Source organism: Cyprinodon variegatus, unplaced genomic scaffold, assembly GCF_000732505.1.
Source record: "Cyprinodon variegatus isolate N-32 unplaced genomic scaffold, C_variegatus-1.0 Scaffold183, whole genome shotgun sequence".
Classification (NCBI taxonomy): Eukaryota; Metazoa; Chordata; class Actinopteri; order Cyprinodontiformes; family Cyprinodontidae; genus Cyprinodon; species Cyprinodon variegatus.
Window position 1 is genome coordinate 309,564 of NW_015150636.1, and position 15,774 is coordinate 325,337.

The 15,774-nt window shown below is 40.8% G+C and overlaps 1 protein-coding gene across 1 annotated transcript in view; it reads right to left on the reverse strand.

The window, feature by feature from the left end:
• otud4 (OTU deubiquitinase 4) overlaps positions 1–15,774 on the reverse strand; it is a 30,659-nt gene that overhangs the window by 4,523 nt on the left and 10,362 nt on the right. The window contains exons 5-18 of the mRNA XM_015378973.1: positions 14,621–14,693; positions 13,609–13,690; positions 12,675–12,837; positions 12,484–12,538; positions 12,298–12,400; positions 9,834–9,898; positions 9,646–9,743; positions 9,478–9,572; positions 8,924–9,089; positions 5,045–5,180; positions 4,779–4,841; positions 4,041–4,647; positions 2,948–3,529; positions 44–84 (exon numbers count right to left, since the gene is read on the reverse strand). Of these exons, the coding sequence (XP_015234459.1) occupies positions 44–84; positions 2,948–3,529; positions 4,041–4,647; positions 4,779–4,841; positions 5,045–5,180; positions 8,924–9,089; positions 9,478–9,572; positions 9,646–9,743; positions 9,834–9,898; positions 12,298–12,400; positions 12,484–12,538; positions 12,675–12,837; positions 13,609–13,690; positions 14,621–14,693 (2,329 nt within the window). The remainder of the gene's footprint in view (positions 1–43; positions 85–2,947; positions 3,530–4,040; positions 4,648–4,778; positions 4,842–5,044; positions 5,181–8,923; positions 9,090–9,477; positions 9,573–9,645; positions 9,744–9,833; positions 9,899–12,297; positions 12,401–12,483; positions 12,539–12,674; positions 12,838–13,608; positions 13,691–14,620; positions 14,694–15,774) is intronic.

A 15,774-nucleotide genomic window follows, 5' to 3' on the forward strand; every position in this document is an offset into this window, starting at 1 on the left:
GAAACCATCTGGATCTACTTTAACAGGACAATGATTCTATTACCTTCACGCCCAAGTTGAAGAAAAACCTCAGGACGTTAATATCTACGGACAAAAGAAACAATAACAGACATTCAGAAAAAACAATACTGCTGATACTTTTCTGGACATTATTCTTTGTTCATATTAAAAGTAAAAAAAAAAAAACATTCAAAGCCTACGAAGAAAATGTAAGAATACCTGAATATAAACAATATTGAGAGATTTATTATCATACATACTTAATGTGGTTTATCATTAACTCTTTAACGCCTGAATTTATAGATTAGTTTTATAGATTCAATAAAAATGTAGGTATATTACAACTGTGTGACAATTATAATGGTACCAGATATAACGGCAACAAGCACTTAGCAAAGGTTCCTAGGTGAACACAATGTGAAAAACTTCCCCGGGGGGAATGTTCATCCTGGGCGTGTACGTAATACAAAGTTGTTGTTTTTTTTGCATATTTGCAAAAAGGTTAAATGTTCATGTTTTTATTTATTTGTTTTTAAAGAGATGAATCATCTCAGATTATTCTTCCATTCTTTCTGTTGTTCCAATTAGGAGCTACCTTTAACATCATCTTCAACAACCAATGAAAATCAGCTCAGCCATCTTCACACTTCGATTTTGCCATATTTCATTTTGACATATTTCACTTTTTGGGCAATGCATTTCCCCATAGTTGTGGATTTTCTTTCTTTCTTTTTTTTTGTGGCTTTTAGGGCACTAGTGGCTCGTTTTTAATACAGTGGGCTGACAGGACAGAGGGTATGAGAGAGGGGTGGGTGGGGGGGGTTTCAAACCCAGCTCAGCCACATCAAGGACTAAAGGCCAATTTATGTTTCTGATGCATAGCCTCTGCAACCATCAAATCTGACTACGCGTCGGAACCGCGCAGACCTCAAGCGGAAGTGCGCAGACAAAAAGCAGCTGTGATTGGTCCTTCGTATGCCTTTCCGCCTGTCTGTGTGGTCGTCCTTCTCTATTCGGTGCTGGGGCGCGCCATTTTTAAAAACCAAGGAACGACTACAATGGACGACTGCAACGAAAGGTTAATCGGTCTTTTTGCCAACTCCATTAACAGAACCTGTTACTTTAACTGCCTCTTCCTCAATTCCTCTCTAGGATGAAACACGAATCCTCCATGCTGCCTTCACCTAACCTAACCTGACTATACATCACAACATCATCTGCAAACAGTGTGATCCGTGACGGCTCCAGTCTAATTTTGTCATCTTCACACAGAAACAAGATGAGCCTTAGATATTATCCCAGGTGTAATTCATTATCCCATCACAGTAAATCACAGTAAATCTATCCATCCCCTTGACCTTCACTGCCGTCTCTCGCTCGGTTACTTACGACCGTATACGTATCACGGTTCTTCACCTCCTAGCGCCGATCTATAGTACTACTGTAGATCGGAGGGAAACAAGCAAATCAATATGGCGGCACCATGCATTCAGGAAGTTTGTGATATTTCGTCGTTTGTCTTCAGGTGAAGAAGGCAGCCTTTGGTGAATTTATCTGACAGTCGGCTTTTGGGAATACGACAAACGATAGTCTAATCAGGGCTTACAGACAGGAAAAAACAATCGATGTTGAGGCTCATCACACTGCTGAGCAGAATCATCACTGGAAATCATATGGAACAGTAGGGAAGCTAGGATTTTTATAAATGTCAGAAATTTCATGATTAAGAGGCTGACTGTAACCCTCAGATTCCACATACTCAGTGCTCTGCTCCGCTAACGTACATCGTGCGGAGTACTTGTCTGTCGTGTAAATCAATGAGACATGTTCCACATCCACCACTACTCCTCCACACGTTACCATCCACGTACGTCTTCTCCGTCCCTCACTATCAAAATACAGAGCCGAGCTATTTTTTTTGCTCCACTCCAGTCCGGCCAGGTCAAGATCCACAATTGCAATCGCACCAAACAGGAAAAAGAAAGTTCGGTCTGGTTTTTAAAAACCGAGGAAGATCCTGTCTGTCCAATTAAAATATGGTAACAACAGATCTGTAACTACACATTAGAGCATAATTCTTATATATTCCCCAAAACTAAGAGCGTTAAATTAAACGATTGGATGCAGACTATTGGTTCTTCATCATACCAGGAAGCAGATTTCTCATCTCCATCAATTTTTTTTTATTTTATACCAAAAAAAGTTTAATCAAATCCATTCAAAACTTCTAAGAGTCTCACAACTTCAAAAGAAACTTCTTATTTCAGGCATGGATGAAGAGATGCTGAGTTTGGAAGTAGAGAACAAACATAGTTAATTCATCCTATTATCCCTGTTACAAAAATCCACAACAAAAGGAAAATATTTGTGCAGAAACTGAACATCTGCTGGATGCTGATGGGGATTTTTTTAATATGTCATATTAAATTAAGCGCTCATTAGCGTGTGTTTTGCTCCTTTGAATTTAACAATATCGCGCAGTCTTTCCTTTAACTCAAAGGAAGTCGAAGCGGAGCAAGATGGGAGGAAGAGCGGAGGCTGTAGGCTGAACCACGCCGAACCCTACTGATCCACTGCTACCATGTTAGAGCGGTTTAGCGCCGTTTGTTTCTTGTACTACTATCTGCTGATATGTGCAAATGTTATCAGCTTCATTGCTGCATTCCATTGAGATCTCCAGCAGCGTGTGCAATGCTGCCTTCTCCATATATTAACACAGGGAAAGAGAAAGGAAGAGCAGAAAAAAATGATTTTGTAACAATACTCGGTATCGATAATGGCCTTTATCTGTTGATCCCTAAAACAAATATTCAAAAGGAAACTTCAAGAACTTTTAACCTCCTTTCAATTAAAAAATAAATCAAAATTCACAGATTCATGTAGTTTTATTAAAAAGTCTAAAGATGTTTAGTAGATTATCGCCACTTTAACTCCACTTCCAGCTCACCTTTGGGCAGGTCGTCTCCAGACTTGCTAGTGGAGAAGGAAACGCCCTGGACGGCCTCTCCTTTCTCCCCCTGAGGGAAGCCGGGGTACAGGGGGTCCTGGTAGAGCTGGGTCAGCTGCTGCAGGGGGACGGTCCCAGGGATGGCCTGAGGGTGAGGAAGGTGAGGGTGTATCTGTGGAGCGCTGACAGGAGGAGGCGGGTGGGACTGCTGGGGATCTGAGGGAGGAGAATCGGACTTCGGAGGCAGAGGCTCTTCTGAACTCTGAATGCTGGGAGACTGTAGGACCTGAGGAAGCTCTGGGGGCTGAACTGGAGTGCTCTCAGACTGAGGTGGGAGGAGTGTTTGAGGCTCTGGGGCCTCCTCAGCGTGGGCCTGTAGCTGGTGCTGAGGGGCCTGGATCTGGTTTGGTGGAAAAGAGTCGGTCTGGATTTCTTGTAAAGAGCGTTGGGCTGTTATTTCTGGAGGGGACACTGAAGCCTTAACCTGGTTTGGAACAACTTGGGGAAGATTCTGGGAGGCAGATGTCTCACTTTGTGAGGTCTGATATGCTGACAGGCTTCCTTCAATCTTTGGCAAAGCATCTAGAAGATACACCAAAAAAAGTCACAGTAAGATATTAAAACATCATCTGCATACAAGAACATCAAATATTCCAGTTTTTTCAAACAAAACTCTACAGTAACAAGTAGATCTATCAATCAATCATTATTGTCAACTACAATTTACACTGTAATTGAGATTTCAGTTGCAGTACAAACTGTTCATCATGGGGAACGATTTACTGAGGTGGTGCGTGCCCCAGAACGCTGCCTTTAGCGCGTTCTTATGGCGCCAAAGACCCCACCCATAGGCGTTTCCCTTTAGTAGCTTTACTTATGTTATTTCATCAAATAAAAAACAAACAACAAACATAAAATGACCTTTTCTGAATCATACGGTAGTTGCGTTTCCATTAACCATCAAATCATAATTATCAGAAGAAATTGCGCTGAATGGAGACACTAAATTAAAAAGAACTCATGTTTTTCTATAAAGAAATATTACAATTTGAATCAAGGTCATGTTTGTTCATATAAATAACTTTAAACTTACTAGTCGGGGCCGGTAGAGCTTCTTTGACCTGAACAGGAGGAGGGATGATGGTGGAGGAGGAAGATGGAGGACTGGGGGACCGAGGCAGAGAGGTCAGCGGGGAGAAGGGGCGTTTGAAGCCCTGAGCACCCGTCGGACTCGGAGCGATGGGGGCGATGAAAGTTGGAGCTGCAGCTAAGGCCTGAGGTGGAGGAGATGCAGCCGAAGAGGAAGACGAAGGCGGAGCTGGGGCCGAAGCGGCAGGGAGGACGGGGGTGATGAAGGAGAAGAGGCTGGCGGAGGACGGGGCAGGGGGCTTGATGCCCGGTGGAGGGGAAACGGGGACAGCAGCGGCGGAGGCGTAGGACTGGGTGCTTGGTTTGGACTCTGCAGTAACACTGCTGGGCGGCAAGACGGAGGCGGGAGCTGAAACTGTAGCGGCGGCCGTGTTTACGTTTAGAGAGCTCGGCCCAGTGGGGTCGGAGTTAGCAGCGGGTTTTGCAGCAGGAAGAGCGCTGTTGGTGTGCGAGGTCACATTGACCGGAGGTGCAGCTGGAGGCGGAGTGGAGGATTTAGGTCTGTCGCCTGCAGTGGGCGACGGCGCTCTGACCTCATCAACTGGACTCCTCTGGAAAGGACAATACTCTGAATCAGACTTCCAGGATATAAACTAAACATAAAATATTCCTTTTTTTAGTACTGGTCTAACTTATCGACAGGCAGACACATTGGCGCCCTCTGCTTCAGATATGAACTCACCATCTTGTTTCTCTGGCTCCGCCTCTTGTCTCCCAACTTCTTCCTCCCAAATTCAGACTGACTCTGAGAAAGAAAAACAAAAAAAATCAATGGAAGAAAAAAAGAGTAAACATCTGATTTTTAGCCACCAAGTGGGTCACAGTTTGACCGTTTTGTCTTCCAAGTCTCCCAGTAAAAATATTTAACCATCAGGGTGTAGTTAGAATACACTGAGTTTAAATGTTATAAATTTAATTAATCTCTGTTGGCAAATATGATAAACTGACCCCAAGAGCAGGGAAGCTCTCTTCATCTTTGAGCTGGATCTCCACCAGCGCAGCGTTTTTCTCCTCTTCCTTCTTTTTAGCCAAACGTTCCTCCTCAGTTAAACCGAAACACGGCTCTGTAGAACTCAGCGACTTCCTGCAGAGAAAAGACTTCATGAAACCAACGGTTGGAGCTCAAACATTACCTTTGAAATCAAGGAATCCACATTATTTAATCACTTTTTCTGGACTGTATTTATTTGATCCATTATTTTTATCTTAACATTAAAGTTTACGTGCAAATTCAACCGAACATTTGTTGGTTTTTCAGATTTCAAATATAAAACCAACAGCTACAAACTACAACAGCCCAGAGAGTAAATGCTACTTATTTTAAAAGGTAGCTGGAAAAGTTGGTTTAGTGACATTTTTTTGCAAAATCGGATTCGTTTTGCGTTGCCGTTCACATTTCCAGATATATGCGACTTGTCTGTGATCTCCTGTGCGAACTGCAGTCATACAATGCAAGTGTCCCGCATGCGCAGTAGAGGACGCAATGACATCACAGGCCAGCGTGCTATTTTTTTCCTGAAATAAACATGGATGGTAGTGCCGGCGTGCATCTAGCGATCTTTTCCAACCATAAAAACACAATCTTTTCAATATGGTTAAACAAATACTGCTCTCTGCATTATCATCTGCCATGGTTGTCGTTTTTCTTGCTGCTTCTGGGTAGCAAGACGCAGAATAGTGACCTTTGTCGGGGATTAATGACGTTCAGGTCAGATGAATCCAACCTGGCAGTTCAGACACTGGTCGCATTTGAAAAGATCAGATTCGTATCGGATTAAGGACCACATAGCCAAGTGGCCTGAGTTGCATTGGAACAAAATGGATCTGTGTTGTTCAGACTGTCATGAAAAGATCAGATCCAGGTCGCATATGGGCCAAAAAATTGGATTTGGGTCACTTCAGGCTGCAGTGTGAACGTAGCCAAAGTCTTATATCCCAAAACCCAGGAAGTAAATTTGTAATGAATTGATCTTAAAGTCGCAGCGAAGCGGCTGTTCCAACGGTTGCATTTCCGAATTCTCCCGAGTGGTGGACGATTTTACACGACTGAATAAAGTGAATGTGATTGGTCGATTATCAAGGGGGCGGAATTGCTGTGGCAGAAGGTTTGTAAGCAAATTTGGTTGTGGCTGGTTTGTCAGAAGCATCTTGCTAATCAGTTAGCAACTTAATGCTAGTAGGTTCCCAATGGGAAATTCCATTGGGACCAAGTAGCACTAAGCAATGACACTGTCAAGGAACGCTATGGACAGCGGAGTTTATGTCGGAGGTCGTGGATGAGTCTCCTCCATCATCCATTTTTTATTTAGAGGAGGAAAGCGGGGCCGAAGATGTTGTGGAAGAGGACGCCAGGGCGGCAGAAGCTTGGTTTGGTGTAGAAGGCTTCCAGCGTACCTGTTTGAGCCCTTGCCTCGCAACGCTGCCAGTTCTGTTAGCTCTACGCCTGCTGAAGACACAGACGTCCATCCCCGTGAACACTGGGACGGAACTCAATGGGAAGGGAAAGGATTCTTATTTCTTATTTCAACCGTGTAGCTACAACATATGAACCAAGATGGAACAATATCATCTGATAAAGAGTACATTTATATACATGTTTAAGCCAGAATGATTTGAATTTTAAATATGACCTCCCTACTACTTTAAGCAGTGAGCTGGGGGCTCCTACTTGCATGGCTTTGTTTACATTTAAATGGATGATATATCAATCCATTTATTTTACATCCAGCTTAATAATCTAAAGAGTCTTTCCTTCCAACAGTTCAGCTAAATAAAAACAGCTTAGAGTCACTTAAAACCACATTAACCTTTTAGGAAAACAGATTACATTTTAGCAAGCTTTTAGTCCTTTAATGCAGTGGTTCACAACCTTTTTTGACTCGTGTTCCCCTTTGGGTAATTTTGTCTTCCATAAGTTCCCCTGTCAGTTAAAAGAGNGGGGCCGAAGATGTTGTGGAAGAGGACGCCAGGGCGGCAGAAGCTTGGTTTGGTGTAGAAGGCTTCCAGCGTACCTGTTTGAGCCCTTGCCTCGCAACGCTGCCAGTTCTGTTAGCTCTACGCCTGCTGAAGACACAGACGTCCATCCCCGTGAACACTGGGACGGAACTCAATGGGAAGGGAAAGGATTCTTATTTCTTATTTCAACCGTGTAGCTACAACATATGAACCAAGATGGAACAATATCATCTGATAAAGAGTACATTTATATACATGTTTAAGCCAGAATGATTTGAATTTTAAATATGACCTCCCTACTACTTTAAGCAGTGAGCTGGGGGCTCCTACTTGCATGGCTTTGTTTACATTTAAATGGATGATATATCAATCCATTTATTTTACATCCAGCTTAATAATCTAATGAGTCTTTCCTTCCAACAGTTCAGCTAAATAAAAACAGCTTAGAGTCACTTAAAACCACATTAACCTTTTAGGAAAACAGATTACATTTTAGCAAGCTTTTAGTCCTTTAATGCAGTGGTTCACAACCTTTTTTGACTCGTGTTCCCCTTTGGGTAATTTTGTCTTCCATAAGTTCCCCTGTCAGTTAAAAGAGCGATGATTGTCCAAAAGTAGAACATACAATAACTGAAATAAAGGCCGTTTCTAGACTGATCTCTGTGAGAAGAAGAACAGAGATACAGGAGATCTTTGGTCCTGGCTGCCATTAGACAGTTTAATGAAGGACTGAGTTTTTCATGATTATTATTATTTTTAAATCTAATTTTGAGTTCTTTTTATCCTTTTTTTATGTTTTTCTCTTTGCTATGGGGCAGGTGAATTTTTCCTATCGGGGATTATTAGACTAACTAAATCACTTAACTTTCGGATCTAATTTTTTATAATTTTATGCTTTCCATCTGAAATATAAAACATAAATATGTTGCCTGGAAGTTATTATAAAAGCAAAATAAATGCCAAATAAAATCATATTTTAAACCTGTATTTGTAAAACTGGAGCTCCTCTAAGTAACTCCCCTCTAATCATATTTAACGTGATGAATTGAGAACAAAATTATAGTCAGACAGACTTAATTAGTTTTACTTTTCTCTGCATCCAGTCTGTTCCTCTGCTTGGTTTGGATGTGTGTCACAGCTGAAGGTGAAAACACTAAAACATATAAGAAAAAATTACTTTTTGGCTTATAAAAGCTTTTTTTAATTTTTTAGTTGGGTCCTCAGAAAGCAGAACAAATCCCAAGCCTATTTTATTTTACTACCTAAAAAATTAAATATTTTCATGTAAGCCTTGCAATGCATTTAAGGACCACTAGGGGGACGCAATCCCCGGGTTGGGAATCACTGCTTTTATGAACCTCTACCGGTACTTAATTTTAGGTCTTTTAGTGCCCTTTCCAAAGAAAGCAAAAAGATGATGGATAAATTCTTTTATAGGATGTTGATTTGTCGAAACTTATCTCCTACAAAAAAAAATGCTTTCAGCCTTATGAGAAAAAAAAAAAAAAAAAAACCCCACATTTATCAATGTGCCTATATTTACAAACCATTATCTTCAGCTATAGCTAAAGAGCCATTTTTTTTAAAGATGACAAAAATAATCTGCTTTTTATTTTTACACAAAATCCTGAATTTGTTAACTTTACTTAAAAGAAAACAAACATTTGGAGGTAAAATCCAGTTTCAAAAACAGGACAGACATATAGAGAGATCAGTCCAAGAGTCAAAAGAACATTTTGAAAGACTTCTTCTAAACACTTTCATCACCGATCACCTGCTATTTAGCAACCTAAACTTATTAATGATGAAAAAAAAATGGAAAATGATTTAAAACGTAAAGTGAAAGTGATTATTCTCTTAACACCCACTGACCTGTTTGACTTCCCCCCTCCCTGCTCCTCTGCGGTGGCCTGAGGGGGCCATGAGTGTTGCTTCTGCATGCGCCCAGTGGAGCCGACACCCGTTGCTGGGGAAACGGAGGAGGAGGATGCTCCAATGGTCTTCCCTCGTCCTCTCCCTCTTCCCCTGCTCTCCCATTCTGAAAGAGTCAGAGAGCCTCATTAGTCGTGGAGAGGAAGCTCCTCAGCTGCAGCCTCTGTGGGATGCTGCAGGCGTTCACATAAACATCTGCTTCCACGAGGGCTGCTTTTATTCCATCACTAAATTAGTTCATTTGAACAAATGCAGATTAATTTGATTCTCTCAGCATTAGTAAGATCATATTGAGTGTTTGCTGTTATTTTTTCCATTTCACATGTGCAAAAATACCTGTTTATCGATGTAGGTTTATTTATTGAGGATCCCTTTTAAGATTGATTAAAAAAAAAATATTGCTGTTTACAGCTTTTTTTTTATTTTTAACACATTGGGTCACAGGGTTAAAACAGAGTTTATCTGGGGATGAACATGTCTCCCCTGCGTCCCACCTCCGTGCCCGTTGCTCAGCCTCTTGTCGCGGTTGGTGACGGTGGTCCAGCTGTTTTCTTCGTTAATCGGTCGGAGGTACCACAGAGGGACCTTCCTGCACACCAACACACCCCGTTAACATCACCACCAGCCGTGTAGTCTGAATTATCTGCAGCCCTGTGACCTACTTCTCCCCGAGCTCTTCGATGTAAACAGTCACCAGGCCGTTATCGGCGGGCACGTCTTTGATGGTGGCCTTGTAGCTGCGTCCCTTCTCTTGGCGAACCTGGAGGGTTTTTTCATAAACCGCACCAAAAAATTAGGTATAAAAATAAATATGAAAAATGAACTAACATAAAGGGTAAATCCCACAAACCTGACAGCGATCCCCTGCAGAGAACTGCATCCCTGCAGCGATGGAGTAATCTATCTTCTGTTGGGCTAAAGGAACAAGACAGAAAAACAATTAAATCCCACATTTTTTACATTTATTTCCACATCCAGGATCCCACAGATCTAAACTGAGGATGTCATCAGGAAAATCTGCAGCTGATGTTAATTTTTATAAACAAAAACAAAAAAAGCTGAGTTTAATTAAAGCTTTTGAATTGCAAATAAATCTCAGCCCTAAATGTTGAGCTGCAGCAGTTGTTAAACTCGTTGCTTTTGCATTTTTAAAAGCTCAGCCCGATCAGATGGTGCACAGATGGAGGAGGAAGGTGGGGATGTTATGTTATTTGCTCCGGCTGCTTCTGCCGGTTCGTCTTATCACCGACGATGGAGCTGATAAAGAGCCACCTGGAGCCGAAGCGATGAAGTAACGTGATTTGGCTACCGGAGAGCTTACATTTGAATCACATTAGAGTTAAACCTGCATACATTCTACAGTCGAACAAACTGACCTCCTTTTAGCGCCAAGGTTAGGAGCCTTTACAGTCTTCCATTATGCCAGGAACACAGCTGCACTGAAATGTTTCTTCTCAATAAAGGATTTCCATATAAATACAGAAGGTTGTTGCACCTCCAGCATCAGTTTAAACCAAACAAAATGACTTTACCTTTTATCAGCAGCTTGAACGGCTGCAAGTAATGGGTTCCCAGTAACTAGTTCAGGCACAATTTGGAGGTGTGTGCACTAGGGAGGCACAATATTTTAAGACTCATCTAGCGATAACCAATACATGTATTTTTTGCCTTAGACGTACCAACAGAGACCATGTAGTATAGTATTTGTCCAGTCGTTTCTTGGTTAAGCTTTTGTTTATTGTGCCGCATCACTTGGCATGCTAACAGGATTAACACTTGTGTAAAACTCACCAAGGTGCTAATGGAAATGAGCTTTTAAATGCTGTCGGAAAAGACGGCTTGAGACTCAGCTCAAAATTATGCTAGAAAAAATATCTCCAACTATGGATCACTAGTTTAGGGAATCCTATATCCTTAACAAATCAAATGGCAGGGACCCAGAGTGGCAGTCTGTGGGAGTGGGGCTTGAACTCAGAACCTCTGGGACCCAAGCACAACGCCCTAGCCATAAAGCCACCTTTCCATTTAACGTTTAAGTGCTGGAGGACCTGGTTATAGCTCCTCCTTGCATCACTGATGATGAGTAGTCATAGCATCAAGCAGTCTGACCATCCATTTCTGACCATTTTAACCTCCACACTACTGATACCATCATTTCTACCTCTCTCTGCTGCAGCCCCATGCATCATGGAGGTCCATGTGGCGTCATAATTCCACATTGGTGCTACAGGCATCATCCTCACGAGTTTGTCACAAAAACAGCTCCTGTTATATCAGTGGAATGGCCGATGTCTGATAGTTCCAGTGCTAATATCTGCCATCTATCTGTAACATCCTAACAATGTCCTTCATCTCTAGTGTGCACTGCTGCTGGCTACGGTTTTCAATAAGACCAGCTAATATCGCTCTTTATGCACGGAGCTAGACCATGGTGCAGGTTGGTTGGTTTGTTTTTGGCAACCTGTAGCTTCCTCTGTAGCAGGTGCATTCAAAAGAGCCACCAGCCACATGTGGGGGACAAAGAAACAAGCATCCAGATGTGTTGCTAACATCAGGTAGCAACACATGAACCCCTACTTTTAAACACACCTTAGAGAAACAGTGTTCCTCATTTTAAAGTTTCAGTGTTAAATGGGTGGTTAAATAAAATAAGAAATGGTTTCAAATCATTATTTTCTCCAAATACCTGAATGGAAACTTAAATAAGTATATTATACAGATTTTTATATTATTATAAAGTCTAGGATGTGATTTACATATCATACAAGTCCTAAATTAATCTTAAATATATTGTAGAGTCATAGTTCAGTATAATCTGACGAATCCAACAGATTTCAGCTGCAGCTCTTTTTAAATTAAAATTAAATTGAGGCTAAAACTCTGAACAATGGTTTGGTCTAAAGTAGACATGACTATAAATCAGACTCCTGTTTAAATGATAATCATAAAACATTCATCGAAAGGCAGCACTGCTCCATAAAATCTGGGCGTCACCTTGGTAACCAAATATATCATAGTTCCTGTCAGTTTTGGGTTAAAACGTGTTTTTTTTGTAGGAAGCCAGTGTAAATTCTCAGCCATCCGGCTGACAGAACTGATAAAGAGGATAGGCATTGAAACGTCTCCAAAAAACCCAAAGCCAAAATCCTGCTGCTTCTAATTTAAGGCTGTTGTGGTTTTTTTGTAGCAACTTAAAAGTTTACCGTGTCTGAATTGATTGGATGTTGATGCTCTGAGGTTCTGATTCACAAACTGACTTGATTGAATGATGCAAACTTGAACAAATAAAGACTTTGTGTTTTTGCTTCTCTCACCTCTTTTGGTCTTGTGCCAAATGTCGTAGTCCACATTTCGGAGCAGAGTCGGGTTCAGCGATCGCCTCACCCTCTCAGGCAGCATCCGGCCACGGCCTCGGCCCTGAAACGGAACCATTATGAGAATCGTTCTGATCCTCAGCAGAGCAGGGAGGTACGGGACTTTGAAGACCAATCAGATGTTACCCTGTAGCTATGGTTGCTGGTCCGTGAGGAAGATGAGGCGGTTCCATTTTCCACCCTGTATTACAAAAAGATGCAAAGAGCAGGAGTCTTATTTATACGAAACCAAAACTGTATCGATGTCTTTTATTTATTTCTCAGCCCAAAGGCATTTCAGAAAATCTTAATCGTGTAATGAAAGTTATTTTCCCCACCAAAGCGCCTCCTCGGTTTCCAGGTCGGACTCGTCACTGCTCATGCAGACGTTCATGCAGTCGTCACTCAGTAAGTCTGACGCCCGGCTGGTTCTCTGACAGGAACCCAAAGAGTTGCGGTCCACCTTGAAGACGCCTTCGTACAGGAGCTCGTAGAGGATGGCTGCAGCACGCAAAATGAAATTAGACTGAGTGGTACTGGAAAGATTACCCATGAACTACAGCTGTTAGGTTTTACATTTGGAACCAGGAAAAAAAGAGACTTGAAAGAAGAACGAATAAAGAGCACTGGGAAGGAAGGACGGAAAGAAAAAAGGAAAGAAGGAAAAGAGAAAGGACAAAAAGAACAAAAGAAAAAGACAAGAAAGACAAACACAATGAAGGAAGAACCAAAAAAGAACAAAAAGAAGAATAGAAAAGAAAAGCACAGATAGGCAGAGGAACAGTTGAGGAATCTTTGAGTATTTTTTTTTTTACTTCCACTTACTAAAATATCTGCACATAACTGAAAATCTTAGACAGGTTTGTCATTTTAAAGACTATAAATCATCTGATGTGAATTACAATTCAAACTGTTAAGTTGCTTTGCAAATAATTAATATCCACACACTGAACCAACAAAATCTGAGGAGAAAAAAGACAGAAATTCAGTTTTTCTTTTGTTCTGGTTAAGATCCATGTGTTGCTTTTTTAACAGAATCTATTTTCCTACTTATGATTTATTCATACTTATATATAACATTAGTTTTATATGGAAATGTCTCATATTTTTTTAGATTTGTCAATCATTAGCATAAAAATGTTCTTTGTGATATTATGGACAATTAGCGCCTAAACACGTTGGAATAAACACAAAACAACACGGGGATTATTTTCTCTACATCAGCTCCTGGTTGAAACACAGGACGATGATGATGATGATGATGATGCTTACACTGACAGATCGCAGCGCTCTTAATGCTCTCCAAGGGATAAACACTGTCGTAGTGATTTCCATTCAGGAAACACAACCGGACCTGAAAGGCAACAGAAAAGCATCAGACGTGGTTCTGACACAGACATTCAGATCTGGGATCAGGAAGGTCAGCGGAACAACTACGCTATCCTGCTAGTAAAACTAAACAAGATGGCCGCCTACCTCACAAGAAGAAACTCAGCTAGCCTAAAACGAGCAGCCAAGATACTTCTCCTTAAATACACGCCATAAAACATTCTATGCTATTTTTGTTTTAAATATTTATCATGGGTAATGCAAATGCAAAGATCTATGGAAGAGGATTAGGGCACTGAAAGACTTTTTTTCTCAGAATTCTGACTTTAACCTCAAAATTCTGACTTTTTCTCCGAATTCTGATTTTTTTTACTCAGAATTCTGACTTTAATCTCAGAATTCTGACTTTAACCTCAAAATTCTGACTTTTTCTCAGAATTCAAACATGTTAGCATCAGGCCATAGCCATGTCTGTTTTAGAGACTAGCTCTCTTGTTTTAATGACCTTCTGCTCCTCTATTAATGAGGGGACCCCTCGGGCACGTACAAAGTTGCCTAATTCCGTCATTTTCCATGTGTCACTAGCCACCTCAAACAACTCACATCTTTGTCAGTGAAGCTGAGTGCTCCCACATCTCTTCCTTCATGGTGCCCATCTACATTAAGATCCACAATTCTGAGATTAAAGTCAGAATTCTGAGATTAAAGTCAGAATTTTGAATTTTTTTCCCATGGTAAACTGAAATAAAATTTAAAAATCAGTTAACTTTATGTTTTTTTTTTCCAGTGGCACTAATCCTCTTCCGTAAAGATCAGATCTAATTTCTGCCACATATAGGTTCAGTAATTCAGCTTTGGATTTATTAAGAGATCAATCTGAAGTTTGAACAGGAGCTGATCTGCATTAACCGGCTGGGAATGAATGAATTTAACATCAGGATGCGGTCGGCCTCACTTTGTCCTTAAAGTTGTTGTCTGTGATGTTCACAGCCGGCTTTCCAGGCTCCTGGTAGATGAGGAAGTCTCTCCTAATGGAAGATTAAGAGAAGCAGAGCAATGAGAGGTGGAGGGTTCTCACAGAGGGAAACGTTCCCAGCCAGGAGGAGCATTAACCATCCATTAAAGCTCCTTCTACAAACAGCTGCTGGAACTTTAAACAAAGTTTGTAAAGTGAAACAGATAAAAACAGAAAACAATAAAAAGTTCAGGAAGGTTTTTTTTTTTTTTTTTTTTTTTTTTTTACTTCCTGTAAATTCAGAACTAACTGAAATGAATGCTTGAAAACATCAGCATGTGTTCACTGATTCTATAGAACAGGTTCCAGCTTTGAACTGAGCTCCTGAAATAAACAACCTTTTAAAATATTCTAATTTATCTGTTAAAAGATAAGATCTGCTACAAAAAACAATCCAAATCGTTCGAAATTTTTTTTTCATCATAACCAAAATATTCAGTTAATTGATTTTGTTGATTAATTGACCAGCCTTAGCTGAAAGGTGAAGCTTAAACTTCACATATTTTCCACTTAAAATGAAAAAAAAAAAACTCCTTTCAGAGTAAAACAAGTGTTCACATTAGTTTCACTCGGTTCAAAATCCGTAAAAGTAAAAAAAGCTAAACTCTAAGGGCCTGTTAATACTTGGTTATTGATCCTTAAACTAATTAATCAATCCGTAGATGAATCCTTATTAGTAATAGGGATGTAACGATATTGACATTATCGCGGTTGTAAACGTGTCTTAATATCGTCGTGGTTGGGTTACATTAATAAAAAGACAGGTGTCCGTCATAAAGCAAGAGGATTAAACACAGTACCGCGGAACAAATCATTGTTAACTAAATAGACCATGATCCTTTGCGCTGCGTCGTTATACCAACCGTTCTTAAGCCAATAGGATTGCACGCTGTCCACACAAGCTCAAAGCAAGCTAGCATGGCCGACAGCGATAGTTGTAAGGATGAAAACAACCTGCAGCTTTTAAGTCAGATGTCTGGAAACATTTTGGTTTCGCGGTGTCAAAAAACGCAAAAGGAGAGAAGGTGGTGGACAGATCATGCAGGGCGGTATCCTATTCTGTCTTCATTAGCAAAGACCTACCTGTGTATACC